This window comes from Dasypus novemcinctus, chromosome 25, assembly GCF_030445035.2.
Source record: "Dasypus novemcinctus isolate mDasNov1 chromosome 25, mDasNov1.1.hap2, whole genome shotgun sequence".
Classification (NCBI taxonomy): domain Eukaryota; kingdom Metazoa; phylum Chordata; class Mammalia; order Cingulata; family Dasypodidae; genus Dasypus; species Dasypus novemcinctus.
The window spans coordinates 17,874,898-17,893,109 of NC_080697.1; the positions used below are offsets into that span (position 1 = coordinate 17,874,898).

At 52.1% G+C, this 18,212-nt stretch overlaps 1 protein-coding gene and 1 pseudogene across 1 annotated transcript; both read left to right on the forward strand.

The window, feature by feature from the left end:
• The first annotated feature begins 469 nt into the window (after positions 1-469).
• On the forward strand, positions 470-18,154 carry TRIM54 (tripartite motif containing 54). The gene is made up of 9 exons (XM_004451448.5): positions 470-1,094; positions 13,567-13,739; positions 14,303-14,474; positions 16,255-16,350; positions 16,891-17,124; positions 17,297-17,319; positions 17,424-17,548; positions 17,621-17,713; positions 18,013-18,154. Exons 1-9 carry the CDS (start codon positions 927-929, stop codon positions 18,021-18,023), a joined length of 1,095 nt encoding a protein of 364 aa, XP_004451505.2. The 5' UTR covers positions 470-926; the 3' UTR covers positions 18,024-18,154.
• LOC131275958 (solute carrier family 35 member E3-like) lies at positions 1,131-10,480 on the forward strand (annotated as a pseudogene).
• Positions 18,155-18,212: the final 58 nt, after the last annotated feature.

Consider the following 18,212-nt stretch of genomic DNA (forward strand, 5'->3'; position numbering starts at 1 on the left):
GCATTCAGGTCCTTTGTGCCCAGCTAGGCTTCTCCCAATTTCCTATCAAATTTAAAAGGCCTTGGAGCAGCTCCAGCGCCGTGTTCCCAGACCACAATCCCACACTCTCCCAGGGCCCTGCTCACAAGGGACTTCCGGGCCCTGCACGGCGGCTTCTCTTCCTGGGCCCATGGAAGAAAGGGCTGGGCACGAACAGAGCGTGTTGGACAAGAGGCCCTCGCTAGCCCGTGGTGGCCCTGGGCTGCTTCACAGATGAGGAGGCGGGACAGGGTCACCCGCTGAGCCCGAGGAGGAGGAAGCGCGGCTGACTCTGGCGGCCTGGCAGGGCTGAGCCGCGCCTGGTGCTGCTCACACAGGCCGACCGAGAGTCTGCGTCACTGTCCTGGAAGGCGGGGCCCCCGCTGGCCCTCCTGAGCCCCAAGGCACAGAGGCTCACCCCTGCTCTTGCTCGGAGGAGCCAGCCATTCCTGAGTGAGTCAGGGTCACTCACCCAGTGACAGCTGTGGCTCTCCTTACACGAGCTAAATTGGGAGTTGGAATGTCACGCAGATACCCCTTGTCTCCCCACCCCCACGCTAAAATTAATCTTCTCCCTGGGGAGCGAGGGACAAACAGTGCTGCATACGGAGAGAGCAAGAGAGAGTAGTTTGGGGAACAAAAGGAGGATTTTCCAGGGACAGAGCCGTCCAGAGAGCGAGGGGGCGACAGAGCTACGTGTGCCTGGCCGGGGTGCAGGGCAGGGACTGGAGAGGGTCAGAGAAGTGTCGGGAGGCAGGCAGCTGGGGGCGGACAAGGTGCAGGAGGAAGGGACAGGCGAGTACCGCAAGAGCGAGCAGCAGAAGGGACCATCGGAGGCCAGGCCGCATCCAGGAAGCGCGGGCCAGGGGCGGTGAGAGCGGCCAGGGCCAGGCCGGGCCGGGGGAGGCATGAACTTCACAGTGGGCTTCAAGCCGCTGCTGGGGGATGCGCACAGCATGGACAACCTGGAGAAGCAGCTCATCTGCCCCATCTGCCTGGAGATGTTCTCCAAACCCGTGGTGATCCTGCCCTGCCAGCACAACCTGTGCCGCAAGTGTGCCAACGACGTCTTCCAGGTGGGCTCGGGGGCGGGGGCGGGGACAGGTGAAGAAATGCGGACGGGTAGGCGGCTTCTCATTGGGTTGGAGCCGAGTACCCAGAAGGCGGGGAGGCGGAAGGCTCGGGGAGGTGGGTGGTGGGTGTCATGGCCGAAGAATAGAGAAAGAGCCGGGGTCCTAGCAGATCCCCAAGTAAGCGTGAGTCAGCAGCCTGTGACAGCAGCTGGAATGCTGGTGTCAGAGAGGAAAGGAGAGCCCCGAGGACCTGGGAGGGTGGGACCTCCACACCAGGCTGGGAAACGGCCCACACCAGGCTCTGCATTCCTGTTCTGTGCTGCCGATTTTGAGAAGGATATGGAAAATCTGAAGGAAAGAGCCATGAGATAATGAAACAGTAAAAAGAAAAAATCTGTGATGACAGGGAAACTTTACCTTTAAAGCAAAGCTCTTGGCCTCCATCCTTTGGGGCAGAGTTAGATGTAGGGGGCAGGAGCCTGGCAATTCTGCCCTTACATTCATAGTCCATGTCCCACTTCAGCAAGTTCAATTACAGAGGCCTGCTGGCTAGAGGTATGGAGGCCATTGGACTCCAGAGAAGACAGTTTATGTTCCAGAATTGCAATAGGTTTTGGTTTATTTGTGGTCATGAAGCAGAGCAAACCTCATCAAATTCACAGATACCATTTTGGCCACTGGTTTCAAAAATAAAAAGAATGGGTTGTAAATGGGCTGGCTTTCTTGCCCTGAGCTCCTGGCGGAGTTTCTGGTCAGCTATTTATATAAAATTGAACAAAAATCATGGAGCGTGAGGAGAGAAGGCCCAGAGACCTGGCAAATGAAGCAAATGTTCTGAATAGCCTACTTGGGAGGTAAGCTAGCGATGAGAAATGGCGCAGAGAAGGATGCTTCATCTGTATCAGCAATGCGGAGGAAATGTACTGAGTGCACGTGATTTGTAGGTTAATCAGGAAAACGTTTCCCTCGTAAGGGGCAGCTGCTTTTGGAGGAAAAGAATGGGCTGGCTAAGTTGGGGCCGCCCATGGCCGTGCCCCATGGTCCCCCCTTGCCCTCCTGCTGCCTGCTCTCTTCACCTGCAGCCAGCACCGCAGTCTCTGCCCCCTTCGAGGCCTGCTTCCATTGCTTAGTCCTCCGCACAGCCACACCTGCCACTGTCTGGCTCCTGGGTCTCTCTGAGGACCTGTGCTGTGAGGCCAGCACATCCCAGCCATCGAGTCACAGCCGAGAGGCTCCACCTTGTCCACCATCTTGGTTTTTCCCCTTGGTCTCAGTAACTCCCCAAACTCACTTTTTTTCTGGGCATATTATAAAATCTTTTTTTTTTTCTTTTGCCATCTGTTCCTAGGCATCTTTGCCATCTTTTCTCATGAACATATATTGAAGCATCCTCTCGTGAGAACCTGAACTATGTGAAAACAGAGAGAGGTTTTGAAGGCTAGGTAATGTGCCCTGAAAAGAAGTGGTCAGCAGGTGACAGTGCAGGGCACACAGTGCTGACTGGCAGAGGTGCCCGTTAACAGGCCCCGTCCATGGAGGCCGGAGGCTGTCTTAAGCGCCCTGCCTTCTGCTCTTTGGGTTCCTAGGAAACTCTAAAGACTGTCCTGGCCCAGAGAGCCCTGCGGTTGGTTTGGGTTTGGGTCAAACTCTGTGCAGAGTATTTGGGAGGTAGCCTGACTCCAGAGTCTCTGGAAGGCTCCTTTAGACCTGGAGCGATGGGCGTCTTTACAAGAGCAGAGCACCCTTGGGCCCCTGAGGAGGGAGGTGTGGACGGCTCATTTCCTTGCTTCTTAATTGGGAAGGGCTGGTGGGAGGCTGACCCACTTCTTCAGCTGTACTCCTGCACATACAGCGCGGTGCAGCCCCCTCTAAAAGATGAGCATATTTAGTTTTTTTCACACATTGCCTCCACATTTTGACAACTTGAGGCATAATCAGATTGTCTGTTTTCTAAGTATGGGGACAGGAATAGGACTTTCAGTTCCTCTATCTTAAAACCACTTGGGAAGACTACCCTTAGAGCTTTGCCTAGAAAGTTAACAGGACTTATTATAAAAGTGACACTGCGACATCATATTTTTAATAGCAATGTATACCCATATTTCTTTTTTCAAATAATATAGGAGCTTAAATAATGACAAGTGACTCTCTGGCTAACCTTAAACTCTGTTTCCTTCTCCAGATAGAGCTATCCTTCCAGAATTTTTTTGTAATTAGTGACATGTTTGTATACACGTGCATGCATATTTAAGCACATGTATGTTTTAACCCGAGTAGGAACATGCTAGATTCTTTGTCCTCTCCCTGGCTTGGCTCACTTCGTCCCTCTCGGCGGTTGTTCCATACCCACACACGAGTTCTGTGTCTTCCTCGTTAATGACTGCAGCATTCCATTGCTACGGCTGGACCACAGTCTACTGAATCAGTCCTCCAAAACAGTTAGAGGTTTCTGTTAGAAAAACGGCTGTGATAGCACACAGGAATTTGGGGGAATTGTGATTTTTATAATGTCAGGTGAACCAGAGAGCCAAGAAGCAAAATTTGAAAAGTTAAAATGCTTCACTGAAAATATTGGACGGGATTACAAGATTGGGAGGAAATCACCCCTAATTCTACTTCCCCCAGCACAACTTTTTCTCCGTATATTACTTTCAAGTCCTTGTCCCCATACATTCATAGTTCTAATAGTTGCCATCATAATTTAACTAGTTTTCTTTAGAGCTGTAATCATCTCCTCTGAATTTTGGACAGAATAAAATATCAAAACACCACATTACCCCCCTCAGATACCTCCCTCCCTCTTTCCCCACACTTGCACCCACGCAGCTACCAAGAATTTTGACTAGAAGAAAGCTGTTGGTGTGAGAATTTGTCACAAACAGCTTCCCATGCCTTTCCGTATTTGTAAACTCCCTTCGCTCCCAAGCTACTTTAAAGCAAGCCTGCAGTGTATTTTCATACCTGCCCCCACCTCACTGTGGGCACTTGTTTATGAGCTGCAACCTGTTGTAATTTAACAACCAGAAGGCTTGGAAGAAGGCGGCTCCAGAACAGCTCTTCTCAAGGATGTCCATTCCGGGAGGGCCTTACAGACAGGGGAAGCTCTCAGTGCACTCCCGCCCCCCCCCCCCCCCCCCACAAAGATGAGCAAAAGGGCAGTCCAGGAAAGATGTGTCCTCCGCTTCACTCCACTCTGAGTTCCATTTTTTTAATCTGTTAATGGTCAGGACCCGTTGTCAGACACAGGCCTGCCAGTGGAAATCCTGTGCAGCCTCTAGGGCCTTTTCCACCTACTACTGAGGGCCCAAGCTTGGGCGGGTCACCTTTTTAAGAAATTGGTTCACTGACAATTTGTCGATTGCATTACCCTTGCGGCAGCATTAGGAATCTTACTTGATCTTCAGGGAAGAAGCTTGGTTTAGTGGTGGAAAAACAAACACCTGGACTGAGCCTTAGCCGTCCCGGGTGCAGGTGCCAGTTGCCTCGCTCCCGTGCCGCCTGGTCGGAAGCAGCCCCCACCTCGTCAGGCCTGTTCACACCTCTGCCAGTTGAAGGGGTCTTTTAAACTGACCTCTAACATGGCTGGTCATTCTCACCATCTGACCTGACAAATTCAAGAAACGCTAGGGTAGGTTTCCGTGCTTAAGGACTTCCCATTCCGCGCCAGATGTCTCACATGACCCACTGCCCTCTTACCAATCCACCCTTCTGCAGTGGGTTTAGCTGATCCAAACCCTCGTGCCGGCTGTCAGCCCTAGCTACCCCTCCACTCCACAGCCTCTCCCACCCACAGCTCAGCTCTTACCAATGCCGGGTCCTTCTAAGGCGCTTCAGCATTTCTTCACACTTCTGCCCTTCTGCCCACCACTTCCGCAGTCTGTTTCCCCAGCGTTTTCTGAGGACCTGGCTCGGGGGACATGTGCGTGCCACCACGCATCGTGGGCCGGCCACCCCAAATTAGCAGCAACCTGGATCGCCAGAGAAGAGGGACGATGCACTGAGGTAACTCTGGCTTTGACAGCATAACTGCCTGCACAGAGCATCTCGGGGCTGGGGCATTTCTAACAGATGCTCTGGAATGTTACAAAGAAAACAGAAGGCCTGACGCCGGCTCACGGTGTGTGTGCCACCCGAAAACCTCGAGCGTGACCTCGACTTATGCCCCGTTTATTTATTCTTTCCCATTTTATCCTTCACAGTGAAAGAAAGAGCATTTATTTTGAAGGACGAGATTGGAATTGTTAACAACCCTGGGCATGTGTCCAGTGCCTTATCATTTATAGAGCGCCATCACATACCCCATTCCATTTGAGTTCGCTGGAATGGATGTTATCTCCGCTTTACAGAGAACACAGAAAACAGCCATCACACAAAGGAGCAGAGTAGAAACATAATAAACCCAGGTATTCTGTTCCTAGGGTGATGGAATTTCCCCTACACATCACATCATCGGCGCATATTGGTTTTTCTTTTGGGGGCTGGCTCCCTTGTGTCAATATAAGATTTAAGGAAAGAACAGAGACATTTGTGTGTACAATAGAGCAATAGGCTGTCTCCTTTGTCTTGAAATAGAAAGATAAACAGAGCAGAAGGTATGATTTTGCCAATTAAAAGCCAGATGAGAGCTCTAAAAAGCCCAGCGTAGAGATTATGGGATCTGGAGAGGTGTGAGGAGGTTGCCCGCTATACCTTCGAGGATAAAATTGCTGTTTGTGATGAGACTATCAAAGGCAGGGAGTTAATCTCTTTTTTATGTCATGCTCCCCTTTGCCAGTTTGTGAAACCTATGGACTTTTTCTAGGAACAGTGTTTTAAATGTTTGAAATAGAATACATATGCTTATAAAGGAAGCCAATTGCACTAGAATACAGTTAAGTTCTCAACATGAGTGATACTGCTTCCAAGAGGGCCAAAAACTGGTTCTGGGAGAGGGGCAAAAAATAATCTTACTCTTTCTAGGTATAAAGGACAGATATGCATATAGCATACAAACAGATAAACAGTATACCTGTAGCATTTTTTTAAATTGGAGAAGTTGTAGGTTTATAGAAAAATCATGCGTAAAATAGAGGTCCCATATTCCACCCTATTATTAACATCTAGCAGGAGTGTTATGAAGGCATAAATTGTAATGAGGGTATGCAACTAGGGAAAATGTCTAAAAAAGACTCTTAGAGGGGGCAATAATGAAAAAGATTGAGAAACACTGGAATATAGTTACTGAAATATCTAAGACATGTTTGATAGAGTAATATGTGCTTCTCAATTAACACATTAAATAATGAGATCTTGTAGTGAATCCAATAACTATTATAATTTAGAAGTAGTGATTGCACATCAATGAATTTTTTGAGATGTCAGCAACAACTGCAAAGTGATAGGAAAATACCTGGGATTTCCATTAGTGATAACCACAGGTTCTGCTTAAAACTACTGTCTTTTGTTGCCCACATTCGTAATGGAGGAAAAGGCTCCGTTTCTGCCAGAAGTTAGTGAAAATAAAGATGTAATTTTTTTCCCACCCAGGTTCACAGACCCCTTGAATTCTCTTCACGGATCTCTTGAGGTCCATGGTCCCCAGGATAAGTCCTGCCTTAGAGGCACCAGTATCTTGCCAAACCCCGAGTCTTGAAACGCCAAGAATGGTCTCTGGGCCCCTCCTCTCCCCACCACCCCGCCACCCCGCACCCCGCCACCCCGCCACCCCACCACTCCGCACCCGCACCGGGGGAGGTTCCAGCTTGCTGGCCGCACCTCTGGCCCCCCCTGGGCTGCCCAGGTCCCGGCCCCGCAGCTGCGTGCCCAGCTGGTCTCTGCCCACAGCCTCTGTCTCCCCTCCTGGCCACCCCGACTAGCGCCCTTAATTTCACGTTCACTTTTCTTTTACCTCACACTGTGGAAACTGAGTTCAGACCCTTCCCCTGGGTTGAAAGCCCCCCATGAGACGAGCCCCCTGCTGCGCTTGCTCCTTCTACTCCCCTGGTGTTCGACAGCCTCCCAAAGTCTCGCTCGTCCCCTGAAACTCCCCGCCCGCCCTCACCTCCCGCTGTCTACCCTACTCCAAGGTCCACCGCGAACCGGCAGCTCCACAGCGCGCCCTCCTTGTACTAGCACAGTGCTCCTTGTGGGCTGTTACTTTCCACGACACTCTAGCGCCCCTTTTTCATTCCTGTCAGGACTGAGCGTTGCATTTTTAAAAGGCAAAGTTGACTTTTTTTCCAAACCCAGAAGTCCTTTTAGAAAATTTGGAAATTATTTTTTAAAAGAAGGAATTAATAAGTATCCATCATTTTTTCACTCAATTTAACAACTATTGAAAATACATTGATTTTTATGCATTGCAAAGTAACTCATGGTCTATATAGAAAAATTTGTGAAATGTAGATGAATACAAAAAGAAAAATTTTAAATCTCCCATAAATGCCCTCACCCATTACAAAGTTGGAATCTTAGTGTCTACATAGAATTTATATCCTGCTTTTTCCATCTAAAAGTATAATGTAAGTATCTTCCCATGTTATTAAGTGCTCTTCATTAAAAATGGCTGCAGCTTTACATTCTACTGTATTATACCATACTTAATTTAACCACTCCTCTACTTTTATTTATTTATTTTTAAAGATTTATTCTCCCCCTCCCACCCCCCGTTGTCTGCTCTCTGTGTCCCTCTGCTGTGTGTTCTTCTGTGTCTACTTGTATTCTTGTCAGTGGCACTGGTAATCTGTGTCTCTCTTTCTGTTGCATCATCTTGCTGCGGCAGCTCTCCATGCGTGCGGCGCCACTCCTAGGCAGGCTGCACTTTTCGCATGGGGCGGCTCTCCTTGCGGGGCACACTCCTCGCGCGTGGAGCACCTCTCCGTAGGGGGACAGCCCTGCGTGGCACGGCACTCCTTGCATGTGGCTGCTCTGTGTGTGGGCCAGCTCATCACATGGGTCAGGAGGCCCTGGGTTTGATTCCTGGACCTCTTATATGGTAGGAGGATGCTCCATCAGTTGAGCCACAGCCACTTCCCTCCTCTACTTTTAAATACCCAGGCTTTTCAATCTGAAGAAGCAATTTTTGTTGTCTGAGTACAAAAAGAATACAGGTGTATTATATTAAACTCAAACGTAGATATACATATGTATAAATCCCCCATAATCCAACTCCCTGAGACAAATACTATCGACAGATTGTTGTATATTCTGCCTTTTTCTTAAACATATAGTAACACACATATATTACCCAGAAAAAGGAGTTTATATAGAGTATGTTCTAACTTACTTTTTCTACTTAAAGATTTGATATTTTTCCATGATGGTGCATGCATATCTACCCCATTCCTTTCAATAGATGAAGAGTATTCCATTGAATGGAAATCTTTCCATGGACCCTTGGTTAAGAACCCCTGCCCTAGAGCTAATTAATGAATTCACCAAAGTGGCTGGGTAAAAGATCAACACACAAAAATCAGTGGCATTTCTATACACTAATAAGAAACAATCTGAAAAGGAAATCAAGGAAAAAAATCTCATTTACTATAGGAACTGAAAGGATCAACAATCTAGGGGGGAAATCTAGCCAAGGATGTAAAGGACCTATAACAGAAAATTACAAAGCATTGCTAAAAGAAGGTAAAGAAGACCAAAATAAATGGAAGGACATTTTGTATTCATGGATTGGAAGAATAAATATTTTAAGAGGTCAACTCTACCCAAAAAGTAATTTACAGATTCAAGGCAATCTCAATCAAAATTCCAACAGCCTTCTTTGCAGAAATGGAAAAGCCTCTCATCAAATTTATGTGGAAGGGTAAGGGATCCCAAATATCCAAAACCATGAAAAAGAAGAAAGAAGTGGGAGGACTCACGCTTTCCGATCTTAAAATTTATTACAGGTCCCCACGGCTCCCGGGGGCAGTGGAGCATGTGTGCACTGCTGCGTGGCTGCTCCCCTGGGACTCTGATGGGATCATGAGGCTGGCAGCTACGAAGAGGGCGGCAGATGAGGGGAGGGGCAGCAGGAGCCAAACCAGGTGCCCCTTTCAGAGGCTGGAGAGCCCTGGCATCTCGGGGGTTGCCATTGGGCAGGGGGCTAGGGTCCTGACACTGTTGATGGATCAAGCACTGAGCAATGGGCCCATCGCAGCCAGGCTCCTGCTCAAAACTTGCTGGTGTCTGCTTGCACTGTGCTTCTCAACAAATGGCTCTGTCCACCACGGCTTCCCCAGCCAGAGCCCGACCCTGGTGCATTTGTGGTCACTGGCTGGGCTTGTGCATCTGCCCGAAGCTGGATGGCTTTTGCTCCCCAAAGTCTGCTGCCCTCCAAGCTCCTCTCCCTGGCCATCGGCTACTGTGGCATCGTGGGCTGCACCAGCCTCTCTGCAGAAGAGCACCCAAGCACTTACCAGCTGGCCGAGGCCAGGACCACTGGTGGTAGCTATGCAGATGCTCTGCTACGAGAAAACCTTCACCAGCATACAGCTCACACGGTGGGTAGAAGCCAAAGGGCACGAATCGCAAGGACGCTCCATGCAGCTGCTGCCAGGCATGAGGTCACCGGCCACACTACCAGTCGCTGTGTCCTTCTTCAAGCCCCTGTTTGGAGAAGGGGGAATATTTGGCCCCTGGTCAGTTTCTGCTTTGCTTATGGTGCTGCTGCCTGGGATAACAGCTTTCCTGGTGAATTAGTCAATTTAGTGGATCATTGGGAACACTTCGCCAGTCACCTACATGTTGGGACACTTCAAGTTCTGCCTTTCTTTTATTTGGAGGATATGCTTTATTGAATTATCAGGGTCTTGCCATTTTATGTACTTCACTTCACATTCTCACCTGTGCCCATTTTAAATTCAACAAACAGGAAGGAAGCAAAAATAAATGGTACAATGTCCCTAATCAGGTTTTGGTGTTTTTAAAGATTTATTTTTTATTTATTTCTCTCCTCTCCCCCCACCCCCACCCCGTTGTCTGCTCTCTGTGTCCATTCGCTGCATGTTCTTCTGTGTCTGCTCGCAGTCTTGTCAGTGGCACTGGGAATCTGTGTCTCTTTTTGTTGCGTCATCTTGCTGTGTCAGCTCTCCGTGTGTGTGGCGCCACCCCTGGGCAGGCTGCACTTTTTTCACATGGGGTGGCTCCCTTAGCAGGGTGCATTCCTTGCATGTGGGGCTCCCCTACATGGAGGACACCCCTGCATCGCACAGCCCTCCTTGTACATGTGAGCACTGCGAGTGGGCCAGCTTACCACATGGGCCAGGAGGCCCTGGGTTTGAACCCTGGACCTCCCATGTGGTAGGTGGACGCTCTATCAGTTGAGCCAAATCCGCTTCTTCCCCCAATCAGGTTTTTGTGGAGAAAGGAAAGTTGCCCTAAGAAGATAAATAACGTTAAGTGTGCAGATTACTTTCAAAGAAGCAAAAGTGTTTATAGTGCAAAATTCATTGACTGATGGTTTGCAAGAAGTAACACAAAGAAATTTTATTCATAGATGTGACTTCCTTTTTTAGAGTACCTTTTTTTTAAAAAAAAACCTTAATTCTCTAAAACAAAAATGATTCATGATTCTTTTCAAAGATGATTGTGTGGAGTTCATGGGGTGGGTTGGTTACATCAAATAGAGTGCATGAAAATTAAAGCTCTGTAAGAATGACACAGGTATTAGTATTACTATACTACAAGTGCGTTGTGGATTTTTAAATGTTCACATTCTTTTCAGGAAAGATCTATAGGACTCCTCAAGTTGCTGGGAGATGGTTTCCTTATGTGAGATCTGTTACAATTTTGACCAAACTGTTCTGGCCTCCAGCAAGACTTCTTCCCACCCTCCCACTTACAGTCCCACCCCCCACCGCACTCCAGCTCACTCCTTCTGCCTTCCCTTTGGTGATTCTCGACATTTCTGCCACCCTACCCCATGGCAGGGTCCTAGGCAGAGATTGTCAAAGCCCTCATATTTGTACAGTGCTTCAGAGTTTTCAAAGGGGTGTCCCAACATTCTCCCATTTACCTTTCTCAATGAGAACCTTGCTGTAGATATGAGTCACCAAGCGCCTCCTTTAAAGACACAGTCACCGAAAGCTTCATCTCTTGACTGCTAGCCTCAAGAGTTTTTCCCATTGCCTCAGCTCCTCTTTGATTACTGCAGTGGCTTCCTGCTAAGAGATCTCCACGACTCTCACCCACCTTCAGCTCCAGCCATCCCACCTTCATTCCAGCCAGCAGGAAGGAGAAAAGGGGAGACGGAGGGCACACCCACTTCCATTAAAGAGACTTGCACAAAAATGGCAGAAAACCCTTCTGTCTACATCCCATTGGCCGGAACATAGTCACATGGCCACGCCCTGTGGCAGGGAGGCTTGGACACGTGGTCTTTAGTCCAGATAGTCTTGTGTTTTGCTAAAACTCAGGAACTCTATCACTGAAGTAGAGAAGAGTTGGGAGGAGATCAGGGACCAACAAGCAGCCTCTGCCAGTTTTTCATCTTGGCTTTTCTCTACATGTTGGCTCTTTTCTCTGCAGACCAGCCTTCTCTGTAAGGCTCATAGCTTCTGGTCCACCCCTACACCCCCACTTCTCCTGCCACTCGCACAGATATGGGGTGGCCACAATGCCAGCTCTTAGCCCAACCCAATAAGCTGCTTGGGTTCCAGAACCGCACATGGTCAAACCACCTCAGCCTCTGTGTCACAAATGCAAATTCCTGGGAGAGAAAATCTGGTCCTGCTGGCCTCAGGGGACCATCTACTCAACTCTGAGCCCATCATCTGTGGCCAGGAGTAGGTAGGCAGGGTGCTCCCTTTTAGGATAGGATGGGGCAAGTTCTCTAAGAAGGGGGTACAAGTGGGAGGAAGTGATGAGCCTCTAGTACATCCTCCTTCGGAGTTTACCCTCTTCATGGCCCATCCTGCTGCAGGCAGTTGCCTGTTTGCTCATCCTTCAGGCAGAGCTAATGCATTTTGTTCCTATCTTTACCCCCTGGGACCTGGCAATTACCTGGCCTACTCAATCAATATTTGTTGTGGAATGAATGCTCCATTCCAGGACTTAATTTTGCAGAGGTTGAATCGCTTGCTCAAGGTCACATAGTAATACAGTGTCCGGGTCAGCATAAGAACCCAGGGCTCCTGAGCTCCCAGTCCCCAGAGTGATTTCCAAGATTGACCCAGGTGGCTCTGCCCTTGCCTCTGCTCATGGCCCTGCCCAGTTCTGAGGAGAACCCCTCCAGATCCGACCCACCCAGAGTCCATTTCCTACCTTAGCATTCCTGTTAGGCTGGTTTCCCCCTCCAGCTCCGAGCTGGACCCTTTGGCAAGATCCCTTCCCGACTCCTCTGTCTTAATTTCCCAGCCGCTGTGACAAATACCACACACTGGGCTGACGTAAACACCAGGAATGTACCAGCTCACAGTTTCAGAGGCAGAAGGCTTACTTCCTCCCGGGGTGGCAGCATCCTGGCTGGCCCGCTGTCCTCCAGGTCCTTGGTTTCCCACCACTTGGAGATGTCCTCTCCTTTCTCTTCTGGGTTCCGGTGACTTCCATGTCTACTCCTCCCTGTGGCTTGCTCTTCATAACGATTCCAGGAATAAGATTAAGGCCCAGCCTCATTCAGCTAGAGCTCACCTGTTAGAGGTTTGCAATGATTACCAGGTCCTAAGGCTGTGGCTCCATTCTGATCGGCTGAGCAAGCTGCCCACGTGTGGAAGACAGTGATCTCCGCCCAAGAATGAGCCGTATCACAGTGGGAATGGAGCCGATAAGGACCCTCATCCCTTCCGGGCCATCAAACCCTCCTGCATTCCAAGAAAACCCCACCTCCTAGCCCACCACCCCCAAGCCACACACAAGAAGAATTCACTTTTCCAGCCCTTTATTGACCCAAGGCTGTACTTGGGGCCCTAACCCTCTCCCCCTGAACTAACATTTCCAGCCTATTGATGCACTATAAATTCACATCTGCACCTTCCACAAGGGGGCTGAAGTCTCTCTTCAGACCCCCACCATGCTGGTGGGGGGGCTGAAGTCTGTTCTTCAGACCCCCTCTGTTGGGAGAGCTTCTCAATACAGTCTCTGTCTGTGGTCACATCAGTCTCCGTGTCCCAGTGAGCACCATTTTTCTCCAGCAGCACCTTAACTAAAAAGAGCATCTTCAAAAGGTCTTCTTTACAGTGGCCCCCCTCCCTCCACCCCAGAATGGATTAAGACTAAGAACGTGTTTTTTCGGGGTACATACCACACAGGCCTTGGCCAAAGCTAGGTTCTGGATGGAGGGACACGCCAGGAGCCAGGGCTGAGTGATGAGGCCAAGGCCGGAAACACAGTCTTGATGGCCACCCATCCTGAGCGGCCCCCAGAGGAAGGCCCAGCCATAAAAACGAGCTGCCGCCCCCCACCCCCCGTCACTCTCCTCCTCCAGGGTCCCCGGGACCTTTCCTCCAGCCTCTCCCCGTGCCCCGGTGCCTCACAGTTGCCTGTTCTCTCACACCACCTGACCCCACAGGCCTCGAACCCTCTGTGGCAATCTCGGGGCTCCACCACGGTGTCTTCGGGAGGCCGTTTCCGCTGCCCTTCCTGCAGGCACGAGGTGGTCCTGGACCGACACGGCGTCTACGGGCTGCAGCGAAACCTGCTGGTGGAGAACATTATCGACATTTACAAGCAGGAGTCGTCCCGGTGAGCTGGCAGGGGCTCTTGCCTCTCTACAGGTGACACAGCCAGGGAACCCATCAGGGCCGGAAAGGGAGAACTGAAAGAAGCCACTGGCCTCTCCAGTTGAGAGATGAGAGAACCGGAGCCAGATGGGGGTGGGGAGTGGCAGGGGAAACTTGCCCCAGGTACCCCAGTTCGGTTATGTCGGCTCAGACTATTGTCACCCAGAATCTGATGGCTTATCTACCCAGGGGGCACTCGGCAGGTGTGGCAGAAGGTCTCCCCTGAGATGTGAGCGATTTTCTCTCCTTTTCGAGGCCAGCGGGTCCTTCAGGTTGAAGGCACCTGGCCAACCTGCTGTGACGTCCCGTCCTGTGAAACTTCCCTGGCCCTGGGTTAGAGCACAAGAGGCTGTCCCTAGATCCCAGCCTCTTCTGCCCCTGAGCTCTGTCTATCGCCCACACTAACAGCACGCTGGAAGGCACCCACCTGCCCACGCAGGGGCAGGGAAGGTGGTGGGGGGTGGCAGGGGCTGGAGAAGGCGTCCGTGGAGCCTGGCCCCTGACCACCGGGCCCCTCCCCTCCAGCCCCCTGCACTCCAAGGCCGAGCAGCACCTCATGTGCGAGGAGCACGAGGAAGAGAAGATCAACATCTACTGCCTGAGCTGCGAGGTCCCCACCTGCTCTCTCTGCAAGGTCTTTGGGGCCCACAAGGACTGCGAGGTGGCCCCCCTGCCCACCATCTACAAACGCCAGAAGGTACCGAGCAGGGGAGTGGCCGGGCCTCTGGGGAGTGGGGCCGAGGACAGGGTCTCCAACTTCAGCCTCTTAGCCCACCTGGTGTTTGTGTTTGTGTTTTTCACTTGGTTTTGAAGTCAGGGAGATCAAGGCTCAAGTCCCAGCTCTCTCCAAACTTATTTGACCTCTTGACCCTTGTGTCCAGCATTTGTAAAATGAGGATGAAAAACCCCACTTTTGAGAGTCTTTGTGAGGGCACCATTTGACAACTGATGAGAGCACTTAGAAGGTTCTCTGTGGCACGCCGGGGACTCTCACGGCCCTCACGTTATTGCACTAGATGCTGCATAAAATGCAATTTAAAAAAATTATTTTGGAAAGCACATAGGAAGTAAAGGAAGCCTCCAAATTTGGGGGAGGAGTTGTGGGTAGAGAGGGTGAGCTGCAAACAGAACCCTGAGAGGGAAGCAGAGGCAAGGAAGGGTTTCCCAGCAGGCACATGCTGGCACTGTTGCTGGGCCTCGAACCCCTCCAAGGCAGGGGGCCCACATCGGGGACTCCCCGCACTCCCCGACTAGAACTGGAATCCTAGGAACTAGCATGGCCAGTAGCACCCAGAAGCTAGAGGAGTCAGCTAAGATGGGCAGACTTCGCATTTTGACCGATGCATTTACATCCTCAGTTTACTTCCCAGGGTATTCCTTAGAGTGAGATCAACGAAATATTAGCTCGCAAGTGAAGATACACAAAGAAATGTACCACGTGAGTGAGGACAGCAGCAACAAAAATAACAGGTTTAGACCTGTGAGCAACTGAGATATTAGAATTATTAAAGAATAGAAAGTCACTATGTATAAAAAGTTTTAAGATGTAACAATTGATTATAAAAAATAACCATGCAGCGAAGTGGATGTGGCTCGAGTGATTGAGCTCCTGCCTACCACATGGGAGGTCCTGGTTTGGCTCCTGGAGCAAGACAGCGAGCTGGCATAATGGGCAGGCACCGAGAGCTGATGCAACAAGATGGTGCAACAAGGAGACACGAAGAGGAAAGACAATGAGAGACACAACAAAACAGGGAGCTGTGGTGACTCACGCTATTGAGTGCCTCTCTCCCACATGGGAGGTCCCACGCTTGGTTCCCGGTCCCTCTCAAAGAGAAGACGAGAACACAGCAAATGGACACAGAGAGCAGACAACAAGCACAAACAACGAAGTGGGGTTGGGGGGAGCAGATAAATAAAATAAATCTTAAAAAAATAGTAACTATGCAGTTGAACAAATGGAGTTGTTAGAAATGAAAACAGTTAAAATAGAACATTCTGAAGATGAGTAAAATGACAGATTCCTTCGAAGAGAGAGTTAGTGAAGAAGAGGACTGAAGAAACTAGCCAGAGTGCAGTACTGAGAGATAAAAGAGAAGATCTAACATATCGCTAATCAGAATCCCAGAATGAGGAAACAAAGAGAATGAGAAGAGGCAGCAGTAGCCAAAGAGATAACGGGTAGGGATTTTTCAGAACTGGTGGAAGACATAAATCAGCGCAGCGCCGGCCTCTGTCATGGCGGTGTGGGCAATGCCTGCGCCTTCCTCCACCTCCTTCCGGAATCCACAGGATGTGCTTCCTTACTTCTGAGACAATCCCAAGAACCCCAGACATCTCTAATAGTGCCCGGAAGAGGCCCTGATGGTGGGGGGTGGGGGGAGAGTCCTCCTTTGGGGGGGGGGCTGGCTGGGGTGGGAGGGATGCAGCTTGAGGCCAGGCCCTCCAGCCCTCAAGGCTGCCTCTGTGCGTGGCAGAGTGAGCTCAGCGATGGCATCGCGATGCTGGTGGCAGGCAACGACCGAGTGCAAGCGGTGATCACGCAAATGGAGGAGGTGTGCCAGACCATCGAGGTGAGCCCGGGGCAGGGGGGCCCACGGCCTCCCAGGAAGCGGCCCCTCTGCCTTTCCCTGGTGCCCCCTGGCTGGAAAGTTTCTGGGCGCCGGGGATGTGCTTAGCCAAGCTGCTGGGCTCTCAGCTCTGCCGCCTACTAGCTCTGGGACTTTGGTCCAGTCACTTAACTTCCCTGTGCTTTAGTTTTTGCTTTGGCTCCATAAAATTTTACTGATCATGATAATGATCTAGTGGACACCTCACTGGCTCTTTTGGAGAAGTGAGATAATACCAGTAAAATCCAGGGCCTGGGATATAGACGGCACTCAGAGGAGCTACTTTTAAAAATTGTGTTGTTGCTGTTAACAGTATTGCTGAGACCACCTGGGGCTCGGCAGCCCTTGGCTGGGAGTTTGGCGCTGCCACTAACTTGTCCGGGGACGGCTCACTTTCCTTCTTGGCTCTCTGCGACGTCCCTTAGGTGGGGGACGGGATGGGGGTGCTCTCCCCGCTGGGGAGTCTCAGGCCCGCCTTCCCTCCTCCCCGCTCCCATCCTACAGGACAACAGCCGCAGGCAGAAGCAGTTGCTCAACCAGAAGTTTGAGACTCTGTGCGCGGTGCTGGAGGAGCGCAAGGGCGAGCTGCTGCAAGCGCTGGCCCGGGAGCAGGAGGAGAAGCTGCAGCGCGTCCGCGGCCTCATCCGCCAGTACGGAGACCACCTGGAGACCTCGTCCAAGCTGGTGGAGTCGGCCATCCAGTCCATGGAGGAGCCGCAGATGGCGCTCTACCTCCAGGTGGGCCCCGGGGGAGGGCGCCGCGCGGGGGCCGGGGCGCCTGGGGGCCTGGGTTCCAGTCCGGGGTCTCGCCCCTCCTTGCCCCCCCCACCCTCTTTGGAGGTCGTGTGGGCTGCGGTGGGACTCAGAAACGGGACCCGGCTGACCCTCCCCCTCGTCTTCTCCCCTGCAGCAGGCCAAGGAGCTGATCAATAAGTGAGTAGGTGCAGCGGGCAGGGAAGGGACGGCGCGGACCCGCGGCCCGGGGAGGGGCTGAGGGTGCCCGGCCGTTTCCCGCTAAGCCGCCGTGGCCGCCGCAGGGTCGGGGCCATGTCCAAGGTGGCGCTGGCCGGCCGGCCCGAGCCGGGCTACGAGAGCATGGAGCAGTTCACCGTGAGCGTGGAGCACGTGGCCGACATGCTGCGGACCATCGACTTCCAGCCAGGTGAGGGGGCGGCGCGGGGGCGCGGCGGCCGCGGGAGCGGGACCCCGCCTCACCCCGCGCCCTTCGGCCCAGGCGCTGCCGGCGAGGAGGAGGAGGAGGAGGCGGCGCCGGACGGCGAGGAGGGCGGCGCTGCGCCGGAGGAGGAGCGGCCCGACGCGCCCGAGGGTGAGCGCGGCCCGCGGGGCCTGGGGCGGGCCCGGCCCGCACGCTCCTGTCCCCGCCCCCGGTGGGGGTCCTCCCCGCGGCTCCAGCGGCCGCTGGGCGCCCGCGGTCCTTTTAAATGCCCCGAGGCGGAGAGGGGCGCCCCCGGCGCGTGCGCGCAGGTGCATTTTCTTTCGCGCCTGCCGTTCTCGGGGGGCCTTGGGAGGCAGGATTGGGTGCGCAGGAGAGGAGGGGCGCCGGCGGCCGGGGACGGAGCCTGGGTCCCGGCTCGGGGCTCCACGATCTTCCTTTCCCTGACCTAGGCCCGCACTGACCCGACCCAGGCCCGGGAGCCGCACGCCCCGGGCCCGGCCATCCGGGGTGCAGACGCTGCGCAGAGACCACTGTGCCACCCAGCTCGGCGGCCCGGCCCGGGCGGGATCAATAAAGCGCTTCTGCGTCCCAGACCCGCATCTCCTTTCAGCGCCCGCTCCCTCGGCCCGGGCTCGGAGGCGAAGCCACC

What these genes read in the sequence shown, in the direction of transcription:
- TRIM54 (XM_004451448.5), top strand. Translation starts at nt 927, where the DNA reads ATGAACTTCACAGTGGGCTTCAAGCCGCTGCTGGGGGATGCGCACAGC. An exon ending in AGGTGTGCCAGACCATCGAG is followed by an intron (nt 16,351 to 16,890) that starts GTGAGCCCGGGG and finishes CCCATCCTACAG; the next exon opens with GACAACAGCCGCAGGCAGAA. An exon ending in GCCAAGGAGCTGATCAATAA is followed by an intron (nt 17,320 to 17,423) that starts GTGAGTAGGTGC and finishes TGGCCGCCGCAG; the next exon opens with GGTCGGGGCCATGTCCAAGG.